This window comes from Mugil cephalus, chromosome 9 (genome assembly GCF_022458985.1).
Source record: "Mugil cephalus isolate CIBA_MC_2020 chromosome 9, CIBA_Mcephalus_1.1, whole genome shotgun sequence".
Taxonomy (NCBI): Eukaryota; Metazoa; Chordata; class Actinopteri; order Mugiliformes; family Mugilidae; genus Mugil; species Mugil cephalus.
The window spans coordinates 12,188,210-12,210,007 of NC_061778.1; the positions used below are offsets into that span (position 1 = coordinate 12,188,210).

The following is a 21,798-nucleotide window of genomic DNA, read 5'->3' on the forward strand; positions in this document are numbered from 1 at the left end:
GAAAGAAAATCTAAGCTTTTGATAGTGGGCCTAAGATCGACCGACATTCAGCTTGAACTTGTATTCTCTGTTCTTCTTTTATTGATTTCTGTTTGCATTTTTTCAGTTGTTATTCATATCTATCAAACCCTACACCACCATAAGACTTCAAAAAAAAAAAATGAGCAAAGGACAATATAGGAAGATATAGTCTACAAATTGTCTTATTTGAATGGAAAGTCACAGATAAAGTGAAAATAAGAGGCTAGACTAACTTTTCTTCAGCTCCTTCATTTACCCAGTTAGCTTTATTAATTGTGTTTATCATAACTTATACTTACACGTCAGCAGCATCAGATTTACGGCTACAAAACTCTGCCCCCTACTGTTCCCTGAGGTTAAAGCCTCCCAGTTAATTAAAGCTGGTTAGTTGACCTTTTTCATGATTTATATTGCAGCTTTTATGAGTAATTTTGGTTTTGTGAAACACTAATATTTCTTATAAGGGAAACTGGATTATGACATAAGATGACACGTCCTGCATCCGTCTCTGTGTGTTTTCCATGCTCATGTCTTACATTATTAATGACTCCCTCCCCGACTCCCAGCTCCTATAGGATCCTGAGATGAGGTCACATGATGAGAGAGAGAGAGATGCGTAGAGCAGCTATGAATGGAAGATAACAGCACGCTGAGACCAACGTTCATGCTTCTCTCCCCTTTTTGCTGTAGCGCACACTACAGCCTCTGCAGTCGTAACGATGCAAGAGGGGAGGACGGGAGCAGAGGGGAGGATGGTGGAGTGAGGCAGGGCGGGGCTGCTGAGTGACAGAGGCAGGCGAGGGAGGAAGCCGCTCAACAGACGACTAAGAAACAGAGGGAGCAAGAGGAGGAAGAGAGGGTGAGGGAGAGGGAGTATATCCACAGGACGTGAGTGCTGGCAGCAGAGGAGGGGAGGAGGGAGGGGGGGGCTTCCAGACTGGATGGGCCCAGCAATGCCTTGATGGAGCATGGGCCAGGTTTTAGGATTCTCCCACTGCCGTGAGTCTGCTTTTGTTCTGCTGTTTCATTCTCTGTCTCAGTGTGGGAGGTCTCCCTGTGCCATCATCACATGTGTTCCAGCTCAGCATCTTTTCTTGCTAACCGCTGTGGGGGCATCGCATGCGTTTAGCTCGCTCCCCCCTTCCTGCCTCTGTTTCCCCTCACCTTCAATAAACACATGGCCGAATGGATGCAGCGCAGACGCAGGCTTGTTTTGCCGCTCGCCGCCTTGCACTGAGGTTTGCAGATGTTTGTTTGGTGGTGGAGGAGGCTTTGCAGGCAGGCGTGTGAGGAGTGTTGTTTGTCCACGACAGCTTCAGTTTTCTCTGTTTTGTGCCTTTATGTTTATGTTTTATTACATATCTTTGCAACGACGCTCACCCCATCTCATCTGCAATTGAAATAAAGTGGTTTATGGTTATTTGCAGGAGAGGAGAATATGCTGCATATATGGCACTGTCTGGGTGATTTATTAGCTAATGTCATGCTGGCTATCTAATGGAGTGAAGGCCTTTACTGCTGCCAGTTTAGCTCTGTACGGAAATGAATCAATATTCACTGACCTACAGTGTGCGGCTGAAATTCGTATCGTTCCTTTCTTCCGGAATGGATATACGTCTAGTGTTGTGTTCAGTGGTGTTGTTATTTTGAATACAAGTCTGTTGATTAGGTTAACTACTGGCAGTGGAGTCTGTCTTCAGTCGAATGTTGCTACAACTTTGAAAATGATTCACAAAAAGTCCTTGCAGTGCTCATTTGGGCCTGTGTGTTATTAATCATCAGTCGTATCCCTTACGTTGGAGGTTTTAAAGGCACATTGTCTAGGTTAACGTGACTAACCTCTCAGTGTTTTGCTATGATATGTTTTCTTCCAGAGGAATATGGCTCCGTGGCCTCCACTCCAGACTCCACACCTCCCTGCACCGATGGTAAGGCACAAGTCAAATATTGGTCGTAAAAACAAGGGATTCCTGCCATTATATGACATGATATGAGTTCCCCTGAGCTCACTTCACATCCAGTTCCTCTAATGTTAGCACTAACAGTCCACACGTCAGAATAAAAGTGCCATTGTTGGTACATTTTAAAAGGGAGATCTGTTTTTCCACTTATGAAAGGCGCTTTCATCTTTAGATGTCTCACTTTTTTCTCCCCTACATCAAATGACACACCTGGGAGCTTTCGTCTGACGTGTTTTATTTATTAAAAGCTGAACCACTCCCTACGCAGCAGTCTTTTTAAGTGTTGTGAATTGCACCTCTGCACATATAGTGTTTTTTTATTTATTTTTTTTGGTGCATTGGGGTTGACCTGTCGTCTTGTTTTTGTCTCCATTCAGGCGGAAACGAGGAGTCCGAGTTATATGAGCTGCAGACAGCCAGAGAGTGGTCCGACGACGACGACGGTGGAGACGGAGATCCAGACGATGACGAGGGACTGGGTTCATCCCCGTCCATCTGGGGCACACCCCGCCAGAGCTCCTTCGAGCTGACCTTCTCTTACATCGCCATCGCCGAGGCCGAGGCGGTGGGAGCGTCACGGCACCTCCGCGACCGTCGCAGGGGCGGCTCTAGGGGAAGTCGCACGCCTCTGCTCCGCACAGACACCTTGGAGACACTGTTGGACTCCCCCGATTCGGACTGGGATCCGCAAGCCTTCCTCGGCCGAGAGGAGGAGGAGGACACGTCAGAAAGGAGCGAGCAGGAGACGCTTGACGGGGAGACGGCGAGCTCCACGGGAAGGAGGGGAAGGGAGCGAACCGAGAGTATTGGGATCCAGCCTTGTCCACCGGACCTGGACAGAGAGACTCAAGACAGGGACGAGGAAGTCCAAGGGGAGGAGAGTGTGACCCAGACTGTCCGGCCTCCCACTCCGACCCTAACGTCCCAGGAGCAGAGCTCCTCGCAGATACTTCAGGGTGAGACACTGGAGATTCACACAGTCAACACAGTAAAACACAGTGGCATAAAGTTTTTATGAATTAGTCAACGCAGGTAAAGTTTAAATTGTTCACAAGTTTCAGAAGTGAAGTAAAACACCAAATAAAATAGTTGACTCATTGGTCGGACAGCAATCAGGTTGCACTGTGTACGTTTGGAAGGTGTTTCTTGAAGTGTTCACCTACTTTTTGGCACATTTAGTCCTTAATTCTTCCTCCCTGTCAGCAGCCACGAGAATCAACATGCTGATCATCGTGTGACATACGTATGATGACCTTTCCTGTAGTCATATGTCAAATGATGCAGCATAAATTATGCTGATGATTGGCATGATGATTGCTAAATGGTGGCCATAAGTTAGTGGGTCTTGGGTTTTAACTTGGAGAAACATTTTATAATTCTGTTTTTGTAATGAAAAATAACTCATGTCATCAGAAATGTTTTCCAGTTAAAACATTAGTTGATTTTCCAAATTTCATCAGTAAAACATTTATTTAATTTAACTTAGGGCAACACATTAGATATCAACACAGATGACTTCTATTTTGTGCAAGTCGAGCATGTACAGTCAGTAGTGGTGTCGTCACCATAGTGACACCGTCTTCTGTTTCCCAGCAGCATCATCCTCATCAACCCCTGAGCCAGAGTCTCCTGTCACCAGGGAAGCCATTTCAGTCAAGCTGCTCACATCTGTGCGACCCAGGGGCCCAGCGACCACGTCGCCGGCTGCCGTCGGCCTAAACTCTCAGGAAGAACTGGTCAGCGAGCACTGGTTTTCAGCACTTAACCTAACAGAGGACCCAGCAGTATGGACACACATAGCAGGTACCTGATGACCACCATGTTCAATTTTTATTTTTCTGGCCAGTGTCTCCGCCTCCCTCTCATCTCTCATCTCGTCTTTGCCTCGTCCTGGTCCACATCCTTTCGCTCAGCTCGCGAATCAATGTGTTAAATAAAGAAAATATCAGATTTCCCTTTCTGCACGGAGTCTCAGCGGCAGCTGGACAAAGATAGAGATCCCCCCCTCCCCGCGGGAAGTCCTGGCTGTTCATTGTATCTCCATAGTAACCCTCTCCTGGGGTTTTAGGAATGATTGGCTCATTGTGGGAAAAGCATTCCTGGCACTGACTGGCCTTTCGGACTCACACACCACTGCAAGTGACGTCAGAGTCTAACAGCATTTGAAGCGCACGCAGACACGGACAGAAAATAGGTGTTTCTTTCTATTCAGCTTCGTTGGAGCGAGTTGAGTCATGGTGAAAGAGAGAGATAAGAGACCGTGCCCCAGCTTGATGGCACTTTAAGTGGACCGTCAGTCAGAGTCGAGTTTGGTCTTATTTTAGTGTATGCGGGGGGCAGTAAAACCTCAGCCTGATGATGAATGTGCGGTCAGACTGATGACAGAGTTTAGGGTGTCCTGAATAAATAGCACACATCCATCTATTGGAGCATCATGTTCTTTTGGTTTTATTGAGGCTAGCGTTTCTTGCAACTGTGGAACCAAAAGCTGTCAAAAAAAGCGTCGACCCTCATTAATCTGCGTCATAAATTTCATTTAACTGTAAATCTGGTCCAGATCTATAGCTAAATATGACCCTTCCTTTCTTAGGCTGCTTTCAGACCTCTGAATTAGGAACACAAGGGTCAAGCCAGGGGTTGCAAGAAATTGTACAATAAAATAAGCTTTGTTTTCAGATGAATTTATAACCCTTCACTATGAATAGCAAAGTAAATGCACACATTTCAGCTTCTCTTCTGTTTCATGTCAGCGTTTGTGGCAGAGACAGATGATGTTTGTGACATAGCAGAAAGCAGACCCCGGTTCTCCTGTTTCAGGTGCTGCAAATGTCGCTTAAAAATGAACAGAACCTGATCTTAATTTAATCTTTACAGACGGCCGTAGATGCGTTCAGCTTCAGATTGAGTTTTTCACAAGTCCGAAGGTCTAAATAAAAATATATTGTGTCACAGCTGTGAATCATCTCTGCATGTGTAAAGCTCTTGTAGTCTTGAAGAGTGGTGGGCGGCGCTGCAAACGAGATTATTTTGGGCTGTCAGGCCGTTGGACTGCTGAGCGAGCAGGGGGTTGGGGGGGTTTGACCAAAAACAGCTCAGAGGGGCGAGGGGAGCTCGCAGAGAGGGACAGAGTGCGTTAGTGGAAGCACTGGAGCGGCAACCAAAATGGCCAGTAAAGGTGAGACCTTTTGAAATACGGCAAACGCAGGGTAGCTTTACAAATACGCAGGCAAACCAGAGGTATTCGCTTACTTTGCTGAACGGAGGGGCTGCTGCAGTGAGTTTGATTTCAGCTCAAACCAAATGAAGGCCAGGGAAGAGGAACGCTGCAGATTCAAGGGGTGGAGGCGATTTATCATCTTCACTTTTCTTTGTGGTGCTGGTGTGGTGGAGAGACGGCCGGGCCGTCGGGGGACTCTAGGTGGGAATTGAGTGGATTTCTCGCTTCTCTCTGATCATTTCACAGGCCGAGCCTCTGGAGGCTTCAGCTTCCCTCGGCTGCAGGTGTGTTTGGCTTCAAACTGATGAGCCGTTCCGATGCGGTCTGCTTATCAGGGGCCCTAGATTCAAATGAGCGCACGCCATTCAAATGAGTCCTCGGTATGATCCGCTGTTAGCAGATAGTTTCCGTGTGTAATAACGTTCGCCTGCAGGGTTCTCTTTCACATTTTGGTGTTTCCTCCTTAAGCTGGAGAGCTGCCACGAGCGGAGACATTGGGACCTGCAGTGGGATGATGTTTCTTGGACACGTGAATGAAATGATATGATCTGGGACAAGTGAAACGGAAGATGAGGTTAAAATGCAGTAGTGACGGGCCGGGAACTAACGGCACAAACAAAGCCACATAATTCATCTTGTTACTGGTTCATCGACTGGATGGTTTGCTGGTTATTTGATTGGATTATTTTTATTCCCTCATGCAATAATGTAATGTTAAAGGAATGATAATAGATTCCGCTAGTTAAGATTAGTTTTATTGAAACCAACACAAAGTATAAATGTAATATTTAATACAACAAGAATAAATTCATTTCACTTGTTTTTCCAGTTTACGGTGTCAGCATGGCAGATTGTGGAGAGATTTAAAGTTAAAAAGAAAGTTGGTCTCTACTGTGTTTTTTTTTTTAAATCATCTTTAGAACAGTTAGGGGGTAAGTCTTGCCTCGTTAAGTTTAAAAAATTCTGATTTCACAAATTAACTCCATCATTTTCATGTTTGTTTTAATTTTCTGCCCAAATCGACTCCGGGAAGCTACAGCAGCCGGACACGGACATATCCATATTTGTGCGCTCTGGATATAATGTGTTAACGGATGATCTTAAAAGGCATTGACAGCTGGATAGCATTACCATTGGAAAGAGACAGGCTAGCAGTTTCCGTTCTTTATGCTAAGCTAACTGGCTGCTCCCTGTAGCTGCAGGCTCTCATAAGTAGAAACTTCTAATCTCAGGCTCGGTAAAAATAAAAAGCAAATGGCCGTGAAATGTTATAATATCGTCTGAAAATAGGAGTCTCTTACTTGCCGGCCTGCTGCTGCATCTCACGGGGTGTAGCTACTTCTACTTCTACTGCTTTTACTGTATATATGGTTTTTATTAGTGTCCTCCTCAGATAGTGTTACCTCTGTCAAATAAGTCACCTACCGTGACTCTGTGTCCCAGAATGACAGCAGCATAAACAAATACGTCAGACCAGTGTGCTCCAGGGGCATCGTGGGTATTAATTGTGCACACAGTGATTGTTATAAATAACCCACCTGCTGTCAGTGAGCTCTATTCAAAGAGGCTTCCCTTTATTCCAACGCTGAGGCTTAGTGTTTTCCCTGAATGTCATCCACAGAGAACTACTCCTGTCACACGGCAGCAACACAACACTTTGGACTTCTTTTTACACTGATGCCAAATCTTTCATAAACATTTCACAGGTTTCTTTAAAGAGTTGTGCTTTACTTTTTGCATGGAGATTGACTGAATATCATAACACTAGTGCGTTGCCCACTGTAGTAGCTAAAGCGTGACTCCATGGACGCCTCAGTCTCCACGGCAGCTGTTGCTGGGTGACAGCGAGGGAAACTAACAGCGTATGGAGAAGGGGCTGATGTCTGACAGCAGGTGCTGCGAAGGCCGCATTTAAATTCCCCTCGACTGCTTGTTTCAGCCTTACATCTGAGGGCTAAATTTAGCCGAGGCCGGAGCCCGATGTGTCCCCGAAGCTCGGCTCTGCTCCCTCTCTCTCATGCTCGGGGCTGGAAATCTCACCTTGCCTCGTTTCTTCTTATCTTGCCTAGCCTTTTCTTTCCCTCCCTACCACTGTGTTAGAACTCCTTTATCTTTCTGCCGCTCTTTTTGTCCTGATCTTCTAGAAAGCAAAGAGCTGCGGGGATCAAATCGTGTTGTCTCAGCTGCCCTGTTTGCTCCAAAGAAGAACTGAGGAATTCACAGTGTTGGCAGCTTCGCAAATGCGCAGCTAGGATTTTAGACGCCGGGCGGTGTTTTCTTTGGACGAGCCTCGTTCAAGACCTCTGAAGTGCTGCAAAAATCCCTGTATGTACTCATCGCTGTTCTCTCGCTTTCTTCACTTGCCTCTCAGTGATGGACCTGATCTACTGGAAGGACACGGAGCGGACCGGCATGGTGCTCACAGGGTTGGTGGTGGGCTTGCTCTCCCTGTTCCAGCTCAGCATCATCACGGTGGTCTCCACGGTGTCACTGGCCGTCATGTGCTTCACCATCTCAGTGCGCATCTACTACCAGTTACTGTACGTCCTCAGCTGGGGAGACGGAGAGCATCCCTTCAAGTAAGGAAACAACACACAAGTTCTTCTCGATAAATATTGATCACATCCTGACTATTTTAATTTTCCATTGTCTCGTTTTCTCTCAGGTCGTACTTGGACCTGGACGTCAGTTTCCACGGAGAGCAGGCCGACCTCTATATGCAGAAAGCTATTGTCATGACTCTGTCCGCTGTTGATAGTCTGAAGAAACTCTTTTTTGTTGATAGCCTTTTTGAATCCCTCAAGGTAAGCCGCTTGATTGCAAATGAAGTTTGTGCGTGTGGCTGCAGCTCGGTTAACGGTGTGTGTTCGGCCTCTCGTTTTCCCGTCTTAACGACCTGTCCTCGGAGATTTGTTTGACCTTGTCCAGAACCTCTCCCCCTAATTAACCCAGGCATCTGCCCGTCTCTGCATTCTTTCATTTTGCTCCACCGTTGCTCATCTCCTTCTCCCTCCATCACTGCAGATGACAGCATTGCTATGCCAACCGCCGCTCTCATTTTGCCAGCTGAGTGCTGAGGGCTCTGCTCCCGAAAAGGGCAGTGGCACAAATAGCATCTGTCCGTCCGAATGACATATTTTGGGTAATTGTCTGGAAAGCAGTCCGTGCCTATGAGGGAGAGAGAAAACGAAATCCTTTCAAATGAAACTTAATTGATACTCACAGCATAAAAGGAGGAGGCCTTGCTCTTCTCCTCCTCTGTTTATGCAGCCACTTTGTAAGCATGTCTAGCCAGCAGAGCCAAAATATTGTGTTAATATTCATCAAGTCTGGAATAAATCTGCACCTCATAATTACTGGTGGCACATGTTCTTCCAGTCTGTATGGATTAGATGCTCCAAAATGACTTTAATCGTATTTTATTTCTCTGAAAGCTAACTCATAATATGCTAAATAACCTTTGATGACACAATTACTTGATAAGTGTAGATAAAAGCAGTAGCTCTTGGCTCCTGTTGTCTGCATTTCTTTAATGAGACAATGCCTTAAATCTGTGTGTGTGAGCTCACAAGGACAGAATATACAGATTAATATATGTGTGCTTGTTTTGATTTTATGAAGAGTAGTTAAAGTTTGTCCGATATTTTAGATGCAAACTCAAGTTAATAAAGTAAAGCAGGGCTCTTAAATATTTTTCAGGCCAAGGACCCCCAAACTGATGGAGAGATTAAGCAGGGACCCCCTACCTACTATATGTGTTCTATATTAAAACTATGACCTTGTGCTATTTATAAATATACATTAGTAGTATAATAGTATAATAATCCCTTATCCCTTCACTAATATATATATATATATATAATCAACTAAAGATTTTGCAACCCCCCTGCATTGCCTCCGTGGACCCTCTAGGGGTCGCGGATCCACTGTTGAAGACCTATGAGGTAAAGAAACGCTAATACCTATGTATGTACAGTGACAGTGCATATACATTAGATGTAGACACATTTGGCCCTAACTTCATGTAAAATACCCAGTGTGGATGTGAATCTTTTTACCCTGATCCACACATGAAGCAGTTGTAATAGATAAAGGCGACAATACAAATAGTACAAATCTTACACAGTAACTGAAGAAACCTTTAAGTGTCAAAAGCCCTGAAGTATATTACAAAATAAATGGGAAAACTAAACATGACATTTAGTTCTATCATCTCTTGAGTGAATTTGTGTAGTGTTTTTTCCTTTTTCTTTTTTTTTTACTTACTGACTCATGCTACGGATGCATCTTTCTTACAGTACAGTAAGTAAACTACGGGAATAAAATGTGCTTCGACCCAGGTGTACTTCACCCCTAGCACAGTTATGGCGTTAAAGTAGTTAACACTAGACATAATCAGCACATTTGGAGTAAAAGGTCAGCCGGTGTGAGCTGGCTGAGCCCCTAAATCCCCGGACCTCCTGGTCTCAACCCTGACCTGGCTGGTATGTGTCATGACACACGGTAGGCCGCACGCAGTGACGCCTGGGAGTCTCTTCCCATGTGAGGAAGGGGTGTCCCATATCATCCCATGTAAAGGGACAGAGATACGCAGCGATAAAAGAGGAAACGCGTCAATCCATATTGGGAGTTTTGTATCTGGAGATTCTCTTCTTTGTCCTTGATGTCAACACTGATAATTTCGTCGACTTTTGTGCGAGGTTTACGCAACATTACACAGTGGGGGGCAGATAAGTGACAATTCGATTTGTGGGAATATGATCTTTAAAGCACGTGGAGTATTTCTGGAGGGTTATATTGATGTCTGAACAGATCACTGATCAAGGTTTCAGCTCTTTTCCTCTTTCTGTGTTTTTTTTTTTTCCTGGTCTTAGTTGCTGTTTCTGATGTACCTTGTCACGTACCTGGGAGACCTGTGTAATGGCCTTACTCTGCTCATCATCAGTAAGAAGCAGACATTGTCACTGGACATAAGGATTTTATTAACATATGGCCGTTGTCTCATGTTAACTATTCTACTTTTCTGCCATTGTTCTTCTCCAGGTGTGATCGCTCTCTTTTCTCTACCACTTTTCTACACTAGACATCAGGTAATACCTCTCAATCCATTTCTTATATTTGTACTTTAACTCCTCATTTATGTGTCCATAAACACATCATTTTTACCCTTATATCACAGGAGCAGGTTGACGAAGTCATTGCAAAAATCCAGGGCCGCATCGACAATGCCAAGGACTTGTGAGTATGGCGCCATCTACTGGCCTAATCATGACATCAACACAGCGTTTCTAGTGTTACTCAGCTGAGTTTTTTTTTCCCGTTTGGATCCATACCAGTGCCCACACAGAGGTTACTGGGACATCTGGGACTTATTTGCCTTATTGAATTTTCACATAATGAATAATTAAGTAGAATCAACAACGCTGTAGTACAGTAGCAATCAAATTACATCAAGAAGAGCATTCAGAAGCCGGGAGGAGTAATACAAATAATCAAACAATTAAATAGATATACAAAAGAACAACAGTTTGCTATATATTTACACATTTATTGAAATGTTGCAGTGATGCTGAGGTCCACCAGGCTCAGACACAACCTGACGCAGAAGGATTTCTGTCCGACATAGTGAGATTTCTAATCAATCTCATCTCAAAGGATCAATAACTGTATGTGGAGGGAACCTCTACCATGAGAGTTTAGTGTGTAGACTTGATTATAAAATTATTGGTGGTTGCTGATCAATAACTTGCAACTAGTGGCGTAATGTTACACAAAAGAACTGTGGGAGAAAGAATATGTGAACATCTCTCGATGAAAGTTAATGTCTAAAGTCGTACATTTTGACTGTACATTCTTGGACATCTGGCTATCCCATTTTCACACAGGTTACTTATTTCCCTGTGCGTCCTTGATAAAACGGACGGGGCATTTAGACTCTGCACCTGGTCAGATACACATTTGAATTGTATCAGTACTTGGGCAGCAAGTTATGACGTTTCACACGTCCACAGTGACACAGGTTGAGCTTCAGAATCCAAAGAGTTTGGTGACTTCAGTAGTCGTGCCTTTTATCCAGACTATGCATCATCCAAAGACGTCTGCACTGTAGGGACACCAGGCAGAGGGATGTAAGACCTCTCGACTTGAACGGTTCCATTTGTCAAAAAATGGACAAAGCCCCGCTGTGATCTTGTCTGATCTGCCGGGTCATGTTCGTGAGGATCACACCAAAGAGTTACACTTATAATACAAATATAGATACCAAAGCTAGGAATACCTAGGAAGCTATGGAGTTGTTAGGCCAACCAATAATAATGATAATTCTGATGAAGGCAAGTGGTTGTCATCACAAAGGTGATATGTATTAGTATAGTTACAGACCATCAAAATTGCCAGCCACATACACACTCCCTCCTGTTGACAATCAAACAGACCATCAGTCCTCAGGACAGTCACACACTCACAACATTTCCTAGACTGGAATTTGCATGTTCGTTGTTACAGTATTTACATTTCCTCTGTACATATTTTTTACTTTAAGTGTGGTTTCTCTATTCATAGGTCTTCTTTAAATGTCCGTATATTTATGTGTGCCTGTAAGCCGGGGGTCTCTGCAAAATTTCGTTATGTTCTCATAATGGCGATAAAGACTCTTGGGTCGAAATGAAGCTGAAACAAATGAAAAGCCATCATGATCTGTTTCTCGCCACGCCTGGACAATATACGCACACACCTGCACTGAACGCAAGACCATCAGAGACTAGCCTCTAAAAAAGCTTCAAACTCGTGGTACACAACAAACCATGAGTACCGTCAGCTGACTTACACCAGGAACTAAAATTCAAATTCAAAATTCAATGAAAGCTCAGGTCATACAAAGGGTAACACCGTGATCAGCAAACCTTGATTCGCTTCTCAACTGTCAAGCAAATTATAGATAATTTCACAATATATATGTTTGCAGAGACTGTTTATCTCAGTAGGTGAAACAGTGTAGTAACTAACTAACTAATGGCTTCAAATTCAGCTCGTTTTAAAGAATCAATAGAGTTTTTGTTTCTGATTTCAGCTGTTAACAAAACACCCAAACAAGACGACAACGTTAGCTCATTTAGGCTGTTTAAACAAAGCAAGCAGTGGGTTTAGTCATGTTGATATGTAACGTGTGAACACACCTGAGTCACAATAACCGGCGTGTCTACAGCAGGGCTCAGTGCTGCAGTGTTAACATTGGCGCGGGCTCTAAATCTGTTGATTTGAGCAAACTCTAACCCTCCTCCCTTGTCTCCCTTGCAGTCTGCAAAGACTTGTCCAGGGTGGCGGCCCTCCCCCTGATCCAACTCCCGGCGGCGCCAAACCCAAAAGCCAGTAAACGCTCACGGACGCAACATGTTAACGAGAAGCTACCAGACTGTCACTCAGATGTCTTACTCAGCAGTCTGTGCTCCGAGCTCTGGAGAACGGAGCTCCGGAGACCCGGGGGAAGGGAAGGGAGGTTATTTAAATGAACGACGATGAGGACTTCGCATGGTACTTTATACTCTAACTGTATCTACCTTAAAGGGGTTAGAGGACGGGGTTGAGATCATTCTTCTTCACGGTGAAATCAAGGTGTATGAATCCTGGATGAGACGGAGGAGACATCCGACAACGCATCTCGTCACGTCCGACCATCTTTGGAAATATTGTTTTTAATATGTAAAAATGACTCAGTAAGTGTCTTAGATGGAGCTGTGGTCCATATGAGGTACTAAGACAGAGAATGGGAACTCAGTTGTTGCTGTGGTTTCCATGAATTGACAAAAACGGGGGTCGTCGTTGATGGCGGCGGCAGAAAACCTGGGACGCATTTGTCGGCACGCGGCTGTTTCTGAAAGCATATTCATCCTCATGACTGTTTATCTGTGTGTGCGTGTGTGAGTGTAAGAGTGTGTGGTTCCCGTCATACAGCTTGCTGAAATCGAAATGTCACCCACAAGCAATTAAAGTCACGTTTTGTCTTTATTTTCCAAACCATTCTGGGTTTTTTTGTTTTGTTTTTTCACCCCCCTGTGGCACATCATTCACAACACCACTCATTTCACTTTTTTTTCTTCACTACGAACATCATTGGATGCGGCTTCCCCTCGTTCTAATGAGCTCTGCAGGACGTCATAAACAGAATCAGACCATCAGAGGTGTCATGGTTGGGTAGGTGGATGATTTAAAATAATTTAAAAAAAAAAGGTTTTCTATATTCCTAATGCGGTGATCTGAATACCAGGAGGAAACAAGTGAAGGAGAGTGGACAGAAATACAGCAGGTGCCTTCTAACTGCAGGTTTTAGTGCATGATCCGATTCACCGTGCTTACGAGTGCTGACAGAAATTCCCACATTTACCCCGACCATTGCCCTCCCGAGAATGGTGTTTTCTGTATGTGTACAGTGCTTGTGTGAAGAGGCGTGACACGGTATCTCATCCAGAATTGTGAGTAGATACATTTTAGGACTAATAAAATTATTCAGGATACTCACACTTCCCTTTAGCTGACGCTTTTTAAAGCTTGCACCAAAATGCTTCTGTTCCTATGCCTTATTATTGCATAATGTACTGGATGTGTCTTACAGAGAACGTATTGTTAGATTAACACATATAATCCTAATGAAATGAGCCCCAAATATAATGTGCTTCATAGTGATTGGCCGAGGTGCAAACACACAAACACACACAAAAACACACACTCCCTGTCCCCTCTGTGCTACGTCGCAATACTAACACACGTCTTATATCTTTCACTTTCTTCCTGTGGTGAACTAAAGGCAGTGGAGACAGCCATGAAGGCAAGCTTGGATATATATATACACGTTCTGTCTTGTCCAGTTACTTTTTTTTTAGCTAATCTGCTGTTAATCTAGTCAAACTCCCCCCATTTTCACAGAGGTGACTCACTGAAGTGGGGACCACCTGACGTTTGGGTTTTTATATTTGCCGAAGGATGAGTCAAATCCAAACAGGAAAGAGGCTTTTAGATCGTTTAAAGTCTGAATTAGTAGTGACATGCATTGTAGCGGTTCACTGGTTATTTTGTATTCCTGACCACAACTAGAGTTTTATCCTTGGAGAAATAAACACGGTCAAACGATAAAATGAGTTTGTAGTGTGACTTTTTTCCCACACGGACAGAGATAAACTGTACATCTAGGGCTGTCGGTTTGTTGGGAGACATTGCAATACTTTAATATATCTTTTGAATAGTGAACTTTGGGCCCATTAAATTCAGGTTTATCCGTTTCTCGTGGCTGGTGCAATCAACCACCAGGGGGCGACAAACGCCATTCATTACTTACTTCCAAGTGTCCAACCTGACTCACAGATTAGAACAATCGGGAAACTGCTGCTGAGTTTCTTTCTTTTTTTCCTTTTTTTAAACTCCCCCGTCATAGTTAAATTACTTTGAATATGTCCATGTTTTATGCAAATACCCCCTTGTACTCTCCAGTACTCGTCTCTCCAAGGTTCACAGAGGCTCTCTGGCTCCATATTAAAGTAGGTCAGGTTGTCTGAGTGGGTATGAAATTTCAGCGCTTTATTGGTCATGTTAAAAACGGACATCAAGGTTGTCTCCTTCTTCTTTAAGGACAGATCTGGGCTTGTCTGTTGTGGGTCAAACTCACTGAGCATGTAACGGGTTAAAGTTAAAGATTAAACGACCATAACGAAGAGTACGAAATGATGAAAAATAAACTTGTGTTTTTTGGGTTTTCCCCTTTCCAACTGTAATTACCCCAAATAAGTCCAATAAGAGTGATGTCCTGATGAATTTTTTTTTTATTAAACACATTTTGCTCCGCTTGCCAACTTCAACCTGTTCAGCCCTCCTCTACTTTGGGAGGTGAAGTGGGTGGGATTAGTCAAATTAATCTGAACATATAACGCCTTTGACCCGCCCTCGCCTAGCAAACTGCACACTGTCGATCCGGAGACGGGATGGTAAAGTAATCTGCTACAGTGGATTTGTCAGCGCGAAGGGCAAGAGGAGAGGTTATACGCACGGGTACCGCTCGCGATCCTAAGCGTTTGGCAAACTTGTTGCAGAGAAGCAAAACCCATTCTCATGGTGGGCGCTTCTTCATCTTCATCTTCGTCTGTCTGCAAAAGGAGATCGCGTTGAGGCGCTGGTTAGTTGAATGTCACCTCAAATCACCATGGATTACGGAAGGACCATGGCCCCTCCGGTGCCGCCGCACAACCCCAACCCTGCCCGGCCCGGGCAAGTGCAGGAGCGGCTGCTGAAGTGCGTCCTGCTCGGCGACGGAGCGGTGGGCAAAACGAGTCTGGTGGTCAGCTACACTACGAATGGGTACCCGACCAAATACGTGCCCACAGCGTTTGATGACTTCTCTGGTGAGCAAAATCAAATATTCTGCAGGTGCACAAATGAAGTACACAATGTCATCCTTTAAAGCTGCAGAGCCCCGGTGCAGATGCGTTTATTTAAAGCAGACTGCAAGCATTCAACCTGTAGAATCGTTATTTTCACATGAACCGATTTGTTTCTATATGTGACGATGTCTGTCATTTCCACTGAACTCCTCTTCGACTTTTGAGAGCACGAACTCTCCCCACCCCTCCCAAATCCTCTCGTTCCCCCCCAATGTTATTCCGCTGAAATGACATATGTGTTTTCTGTTTCCTGCTATCTGTCATCCGTCAGTGGTAATGTGCAGGAGGTATCCTCCCGGATTCAGCCAGGTTTCCATTTGGCACCGCTCCACTTTCCAAAGTGGCTCACTTGTCCCAGCAAGCTTCTGTAAAAATAAGAAAGGGCGATGAGAGGGTAAAACGGATTTCACTGTTGAAATGGGAAAGTGAACCCGTGGCCTGTTGATCACCATCACTGATTGATGATCACATTTTCAAACTATACTATACTAAAATAAAATAAAATAAAATAAAATAAAATAAAATAAAAGTTTATTGACTGTCAGCTGTCATTGTGCAAACTATGTAGTGTTGGAGTATAAACTTATATTGGTATACAGATTATCATACAGATAGATAATTAACTATTTCCTTGAAATTATTCACTACCAGAAAATCACACTAAACAACAAAAATCCCGTAAAACACTTACTGAGAACACACACCGCCCTCAGACGAGTGCTGGCTCAACCCTCCCCTGCAGAACAGAGAGCGTCTCTGGTTCAGGGGTTTTGGATTGCACAACTCTGCCTATTGTTGTCAGCCTTGACCCACGAGCCCTCTCCTCTATACTGGAACGGGCACATCTGTTGCAGTGGCTCTGAGGCAGAGATTGTCTTTCGCCCCGGCCTGACAGAGACTGATTGTGCAGTTGGGGCCCTTAATAGTGATGTCATTTCTCAGTGCCCGGAATCAGAGCGCTCCCTTGAAAGCCCACTTTTTGAGCAGTTATGCAATGCCACAGGTGGTGGAGAAGCGGAGGAGAAGTAGGCCGGGAGAGGGGACAATAAGGGGGGAGTTTTTGGTGGAGAAAATCAAAGGAGTATCGAATGTCAGGGATTAGGAAATGATTACACAATGGAAACACGCTCTCATTTTCTTTGCTTTCTCTCGTCCTGCTCTTTCTCCTCATTTCTGTTGTAGCGGGGCGCATGGTAGCTGTCCCACTACATGAATAGTTCCAGAGAACTCTTTGATCGGGTGGCATGACCGACCACACACTCCAGGCGGATTGTAAATGTTTCCATGTGCCTGCTGCTCTGCGTTGTGTTCAGTCTTCTGAAAAGAATAAATGACCCTGTAAGGAAACTCGCTGCAAAATGACTCATCCACTTTTCCAATTGGGAAATGCGGCCTACTGGGATAGAGAGTCACTGAATAAACAGAATCGGCTTGGTTTTTAACCCCCCTGTTAGACAACCTTGGAGCGGCCTCTGCCAAAACGCACCACAGAACAAAGCTCGGCGAGCGGTCCGAGCGACAGTAAAGTGTTATGGTCTCAACCGTAACAGGCAGGGTGGGTGGGCGAGACAGAGCAAGCCGTCTTTGAGCTGTGAGAGCGGAGCAGGGGTCTTTGTGTTTTCAACTGGCAGGCTTTTGTTTATTCCCGAGACTATTCTAGAGGGTGGCCCTGCTTGTGTGTGTGTGTGTGTGTTCAACCAAAGCAAGTGTCAGCTGAGGGCAGATATGCAAGTTTACAGTCGCGTTGGCAGCTGTGATTTATTTGCTCTCTCTCTGTTTCTGTGTCTACAGCTGTGGTTCAGGTGGATGGAAGCCCAGTTCGACTGCAGCTGTGTGACACAGCGGGACAGGTGAGTTTTGCTTGCACACAAACACGCACTGTGTCGCCGTGTGGCGCCCTGTCTGGCTCACCCTCAAAATAATGTGTGATTAATACAGGACCCCCCATCTCTGTCCATGAGAGGAAGAGTTTGAGTCATAACACTTTGCACGGGGATGATATCAGTGTGTTTACAGGGACAAAAATACACAAAACCTCAGAGAGTCCATTGATGATTCATGGATGTGCCCCTCTCAGCCTTTGCTATAAGTTAATTACTCTGCATTGTATATAACCTTATACTGAAATCGTTTAAAGGCCGACAGATATCTTCTTGAGTACCTTTTGAGAGTAATTTTCACAGTTTGGGAGCATGTAATGGATGAAACAACAGGTAAATTTATTCAATCACTACTACAATAGGAGGGAACAAGTTGTGAAACAGCATTTCCGTCTCTTTGTGCATGGGCGGTTGTTTCATAATCCAACTCGGTATAATCATGCCCTAGGAGCAACATTTCTGCCATTCGCAACCGGTGAGAGGGTACTGCCAGTTCTGCTCAGAATCAAAGTTTGGCCGCATTTGTGCAAACCCCTAATACGTGTAAAACCTCACGGCATGTTGCAAGCTGCACGTGTCAAAACTGCGCACACAGATACACAAAGACAGGCACACACAGGCAAGCTTGGGCTAATATGGGTAGATGAAAGCGGGCGAGCACTTACTGTACTGATGCAATTTCATAAGAGGGGAGCTTGAGCCAGAAACAGCTTGGGGTGTGCCAGAAGACAAGTAGAAATAACAGAGAGAAAGAGACACACACACACACACACACACACACACACACACAGAAAGGCCCAGAGAAAGATGATAACAGCTGCCGCCAAAGCCGATAAACAAAGTTGCTCCTCACTCTGAGATGTTGACACATCTGTATATTCCGCACGCGGATCTACGTCACTGGCCTCAAAGGAACAGCCAAAGCGTGCGTTCGCAAATCGTAAATCATCGATAAGTGCCCGCTGCGTTCGTTGGGAACCGGATCCGCATCTTAACCGCCGAAGTGGCTGATTGTTTTTGCAGATTGCGGTTGCGCTGTAAGACTTAGAGTGGCGTTAAGTCAGAGAAAGATTAGGAGATGCGAGGTGGACGGGAGAGGGTTAAAGGCAGAGAAGTAGAGGTGTGCGTCAACTTTCTGCCAAACTTAATCTGTGTACTCAAGGATGTGGGAGGCCCGTGCCAAAGCGGTGTGGCTCCAAAGTGTTAATTTAAGAGATCTACCACAGATGACATAAGTGAGTGGGCAGGGTTTTTGTCTGTACTGTATATTAGCACAATATAAACACTGTTTAGACAGTTTGTTGATGAATATTTATCGAACCAGTTTCGTTTTCTGTAATTTCAGAGTGCTTGAGTGGGCTGAAGCGCACTCGTGTGTGGTCAATATTGAGCATCATTTAAAGGAAATGCTTTAAGACTCTCTAAGACTCTGCGTCTTTCCCTGTCTCCATCAGGATGAGTTCGACAAACTTCGCCACTTCTGCTACAGCCGAACCGACGCCCTGCTGCTGTGCTTCAGCGTGGTCAGCCCGGCCTCCTTTCAAAACGTCTGGGAGAAGTGGGTCCCCGAAATCCGCCGCCGCTGCCCCCTCACGCCCATCCTCCTTGTGGGCACGCAGTGCGACCTGCGGGAGGACGTCAAAGTGCTGATCGAGCTGGCGAGGCGGAGGGAGAGGCCGGTGCCGGAGGAAGACGGCAGAGCGCTGGCGGAGAGGATGGGGGCGGTGACGTACATCGAGTGCTCGGCGCTCACGCAGAAGAATCTGAAGGAGGTGTTCGACGTGGCCATCTCCGTGGGGCTGCGGCACTCCGACAGGAGGGCGCGGCGCGAGAGGAAGGTCCGCAGCACGGCCGACAAGATGAAGATGCTGTCCAAGTCCTGGTGGAAGAAGTACGTGTGCGTCCAGTAGGGTGGGCGGAGATAACCTTCCTGAGACTCGTATGAAAATGGAACTTGCTGACTCATTTGGAGGGACTGAGTTGGATGTAAGAACTTTACATTAACGTGGACGACCCCGGTCGAGCTGTTCTGAATGACTTTAATTCAGCGGCAGTTCAACCGAGGCAGAGCGTGCCTCCCTGAGCTGCGTGGACATTATGGGATTGAGATGGATTCAGCTTGGCCAGAAAAAAAAAAAGCCTTTCGTCGATGCCTAAAAGAAAGCAAACACAAAGCTGTAACCACTTACTAGTCTAATGAAAGTGACTGTGACCAGCATTCAACCAAAAACTATGGCGCTCGTTAAAGGTTATGGCACATGCACGTCATACTGGACCCATCCAAAGGAAATGTGACCTGAGTGGAGGGGAGGTGTTAAGGCGGTGATGTTACATACTAAAAGTATACAGTACATATACCTCCTTTTTCTTTAATTTGATTCCCTTCTTTAGCAAAGTATATTACTTTATGTGTTCTACACTGTAATTCAGACCCCCAAAGTCTGCGACAGAGCTATTTTTATTCCCAAAGCGTGACGTTAATGCCAACCCCCAAATCAAAGAGGCAATTATTCTGCTATTCAAGCCAGTCCCGCACCTTTTACTTTCCTGAATCAGAATAGTCAAAAGACAATTTCTTAAGAATATAGCCCGTAGCTTTATTTTGGATTACAATCAAATGTATATGAGTGTAATTTTCTATGAAATCAATGTTTTTGGACGGTGTATACTCCACTATGAACTGACATTGTCTGCGCCTCATTTTTTGCGACGTCGATGCAAATGTTAGTCGACCATGTATTAGAGATCGTTAAGCTCACCAGTACATATCTGCTACAGTAGATTGATGCCAAAAGATGTTAATAGAAAATAAGTTTTTACAGATTTGGATTATCTAGCCAATTCATACTGAATCACATATGTCAGCAATAAGCGTTGGAAGGTTTAGTCTTTGACTGAAAAGCATAATCTGAAATGTTTTTTTGTTTTTTTTTTCTGTTACTGTTACAATGTTGCAGCAATACGTTGGTGGTGCCACTGTACATTGCACTTATCACGCAGAGTCCAAACACATCACTGAAGTCAGGCCATGCAATGGCCTTTGGACCAGTGTTAGAGTGGAAACGCTAAAGCTGGGCGTCAGAGCAGGTGAAGTCGGGCCGTGCGTTCCCTGCACCGCACCGCAAGTCTGGACGATCACAGGGTCTTTCACCGTCCCTGCATTCGTGGGCTTTAAACATGAATAATTACCTGTCTTTGACGGTCAGTATAGCGGAGCTCCCTCCTCTGTTGAAATCATACAGCGAATGAGGTGAAATCACCAAAGAGACTGCATTTGCTTCTTATTTTTCAGAAGCCTCGTCATTCAGCTGTGTCTATTTATCAGGTTCCTTCCGAGTCAGTAACTGCAATACGGAGCAGGTGTGAATTATCATATGCCATTATGTATGTAACACAGCAGTCCTCTGTGATGTCTGTGCAATGTCATCGGGATAGTTCTGTGTGTCCGAACTCAGTGACTCAGTCTCTGGCTGTGCTGTCCAACTCTAAATGGTACTTAACAGTATGGGTGTTTCAGTTGGTGTCTGACGAGAGAAGTTTGTTGAGCTGTATGAGCGGAACAAAATAAAATGTGAAATATTTAACCTCTTTTTACTGTCGACTCTTCCATGGAGATATACTGTGTGTGTTATCTCGACGGTCACATAGTGGAGGTGTTTTCTGAGGTTAAAAGAGTTCACACATGTTTTATATGTGCCAATACAAACACAACACAAATTAAAATGTTTGCAACCATATCAGGTATTCGCTATTTATATTTACATCGATCAGCCACAACATTAAAACCACTGACTTGTAAATAACATTGACAATCTTGTGACAATTGAGTGTTCTGCTGGGGAACTTTTGGACTTGGATAGTTTACTTGACATAATGACAAATAGCACAACACACAAAACAACTAAAAAATGACAAGGATGTTCCCTATTTTGCTTGTGCATTAGAAATTATTATAGTTGACTCAAACTGTTCCAAACACAACGTGGTATTTCACTTATGGCAACTAACTACAAGATAACTAGAGACCATGAATTCCCAAAATAGAAAAAAGTGCGTGAAGAAGACAGCTATATTTTTATGAAGCCGGGAGACAGTTAAATATGACTTTGAAGGTTTAGCCCCGGAGGTTTTGTCGGCACCGAGACTTCTAAATATGCAGGATGAGATGGTTATAATTGCCTAAAATAGGCCTTTCCTTCTATTCATGGCTGCATGTCTACACCACAGTATACGACAATGGGCAGAGGATGACAGTTCGCTAGGTATCTTGCGCTTGTTTAGAAGCGCTAATGATA

General features: G+C 44.7%; 2 protein-coding genes and 1 long non-coding RNA gene across 3 annotated transcripts; 2 read left to right on the forward strand and 1 right to left on the reverse strand.

The window, feature by feature from the left end:
• The first annotated feature begins 916 nt into the window (after positions 1 to 916).
• Positions 917 to 13,215, forward strand: rtn2a (reticulon 2a). Its single transcript, XM_047593203.1, has 10 exons — positions 917 to 1,020; positions 1,896 to 1,949; positions 2,360 to 2,938; positions 3,576 to 3,785; positions 7,571 to 7,778; positions 7,865 to 8,003; positions 10,074 to 10,143; positions 10,243 to 10,289; positions 10,379 to 10,437; positions 12,496 to 13,215. The coding sequence occupies exons 1-10, from the start codon at positions 990 to 992 to the stop codon at positions 12,569 to 12,571; spliced, it is 1,473 nt and encodes a 490-aa protein (XP_047449159.1). The 5' UTR covers positions 917 to 989; the 3' UTR covers positions 12,572 to 13,215.
• A 1,912-nt stretch (positions 13,216 to 15,127) lies between these two features.
• On the forward strand, positions 15,128 to 21,087 carry rhoub (ras homolog family member Ub). Its single transcript, XM_047593204.1, has 3 exons — positions 15,128 to 15,584; positions 17,415 to 17,473; positions 18,958 to 21,087. Exons 1-3 carry the CDS (start codon positions 15,368 to 15,370, stop codon positions 19,411 to 19,413), a joined length of 732 nt encoding a protein of 243 aa, XP_047449160.1. The 5' UTR covers positions 15,128 to 15,367; the 3' UTR covers positions 19,414 to 21,087.
• Positions 15,636 to 17,400, reverse strand: LOC125012966. Its single transcript, XR_007113343.1, has 2 exons — positions 16,315 to 17,400; positions 15,636 to 15,988 (listed from the first exon to the last, which is right to left on the reverse strand). It is a non-coding gene; the product is annotated as an uncharacterized LOC125012966 (long non-coding RNA).
• Positions 21,088 to 21,798: the final 711 nt, after the last annotated feature.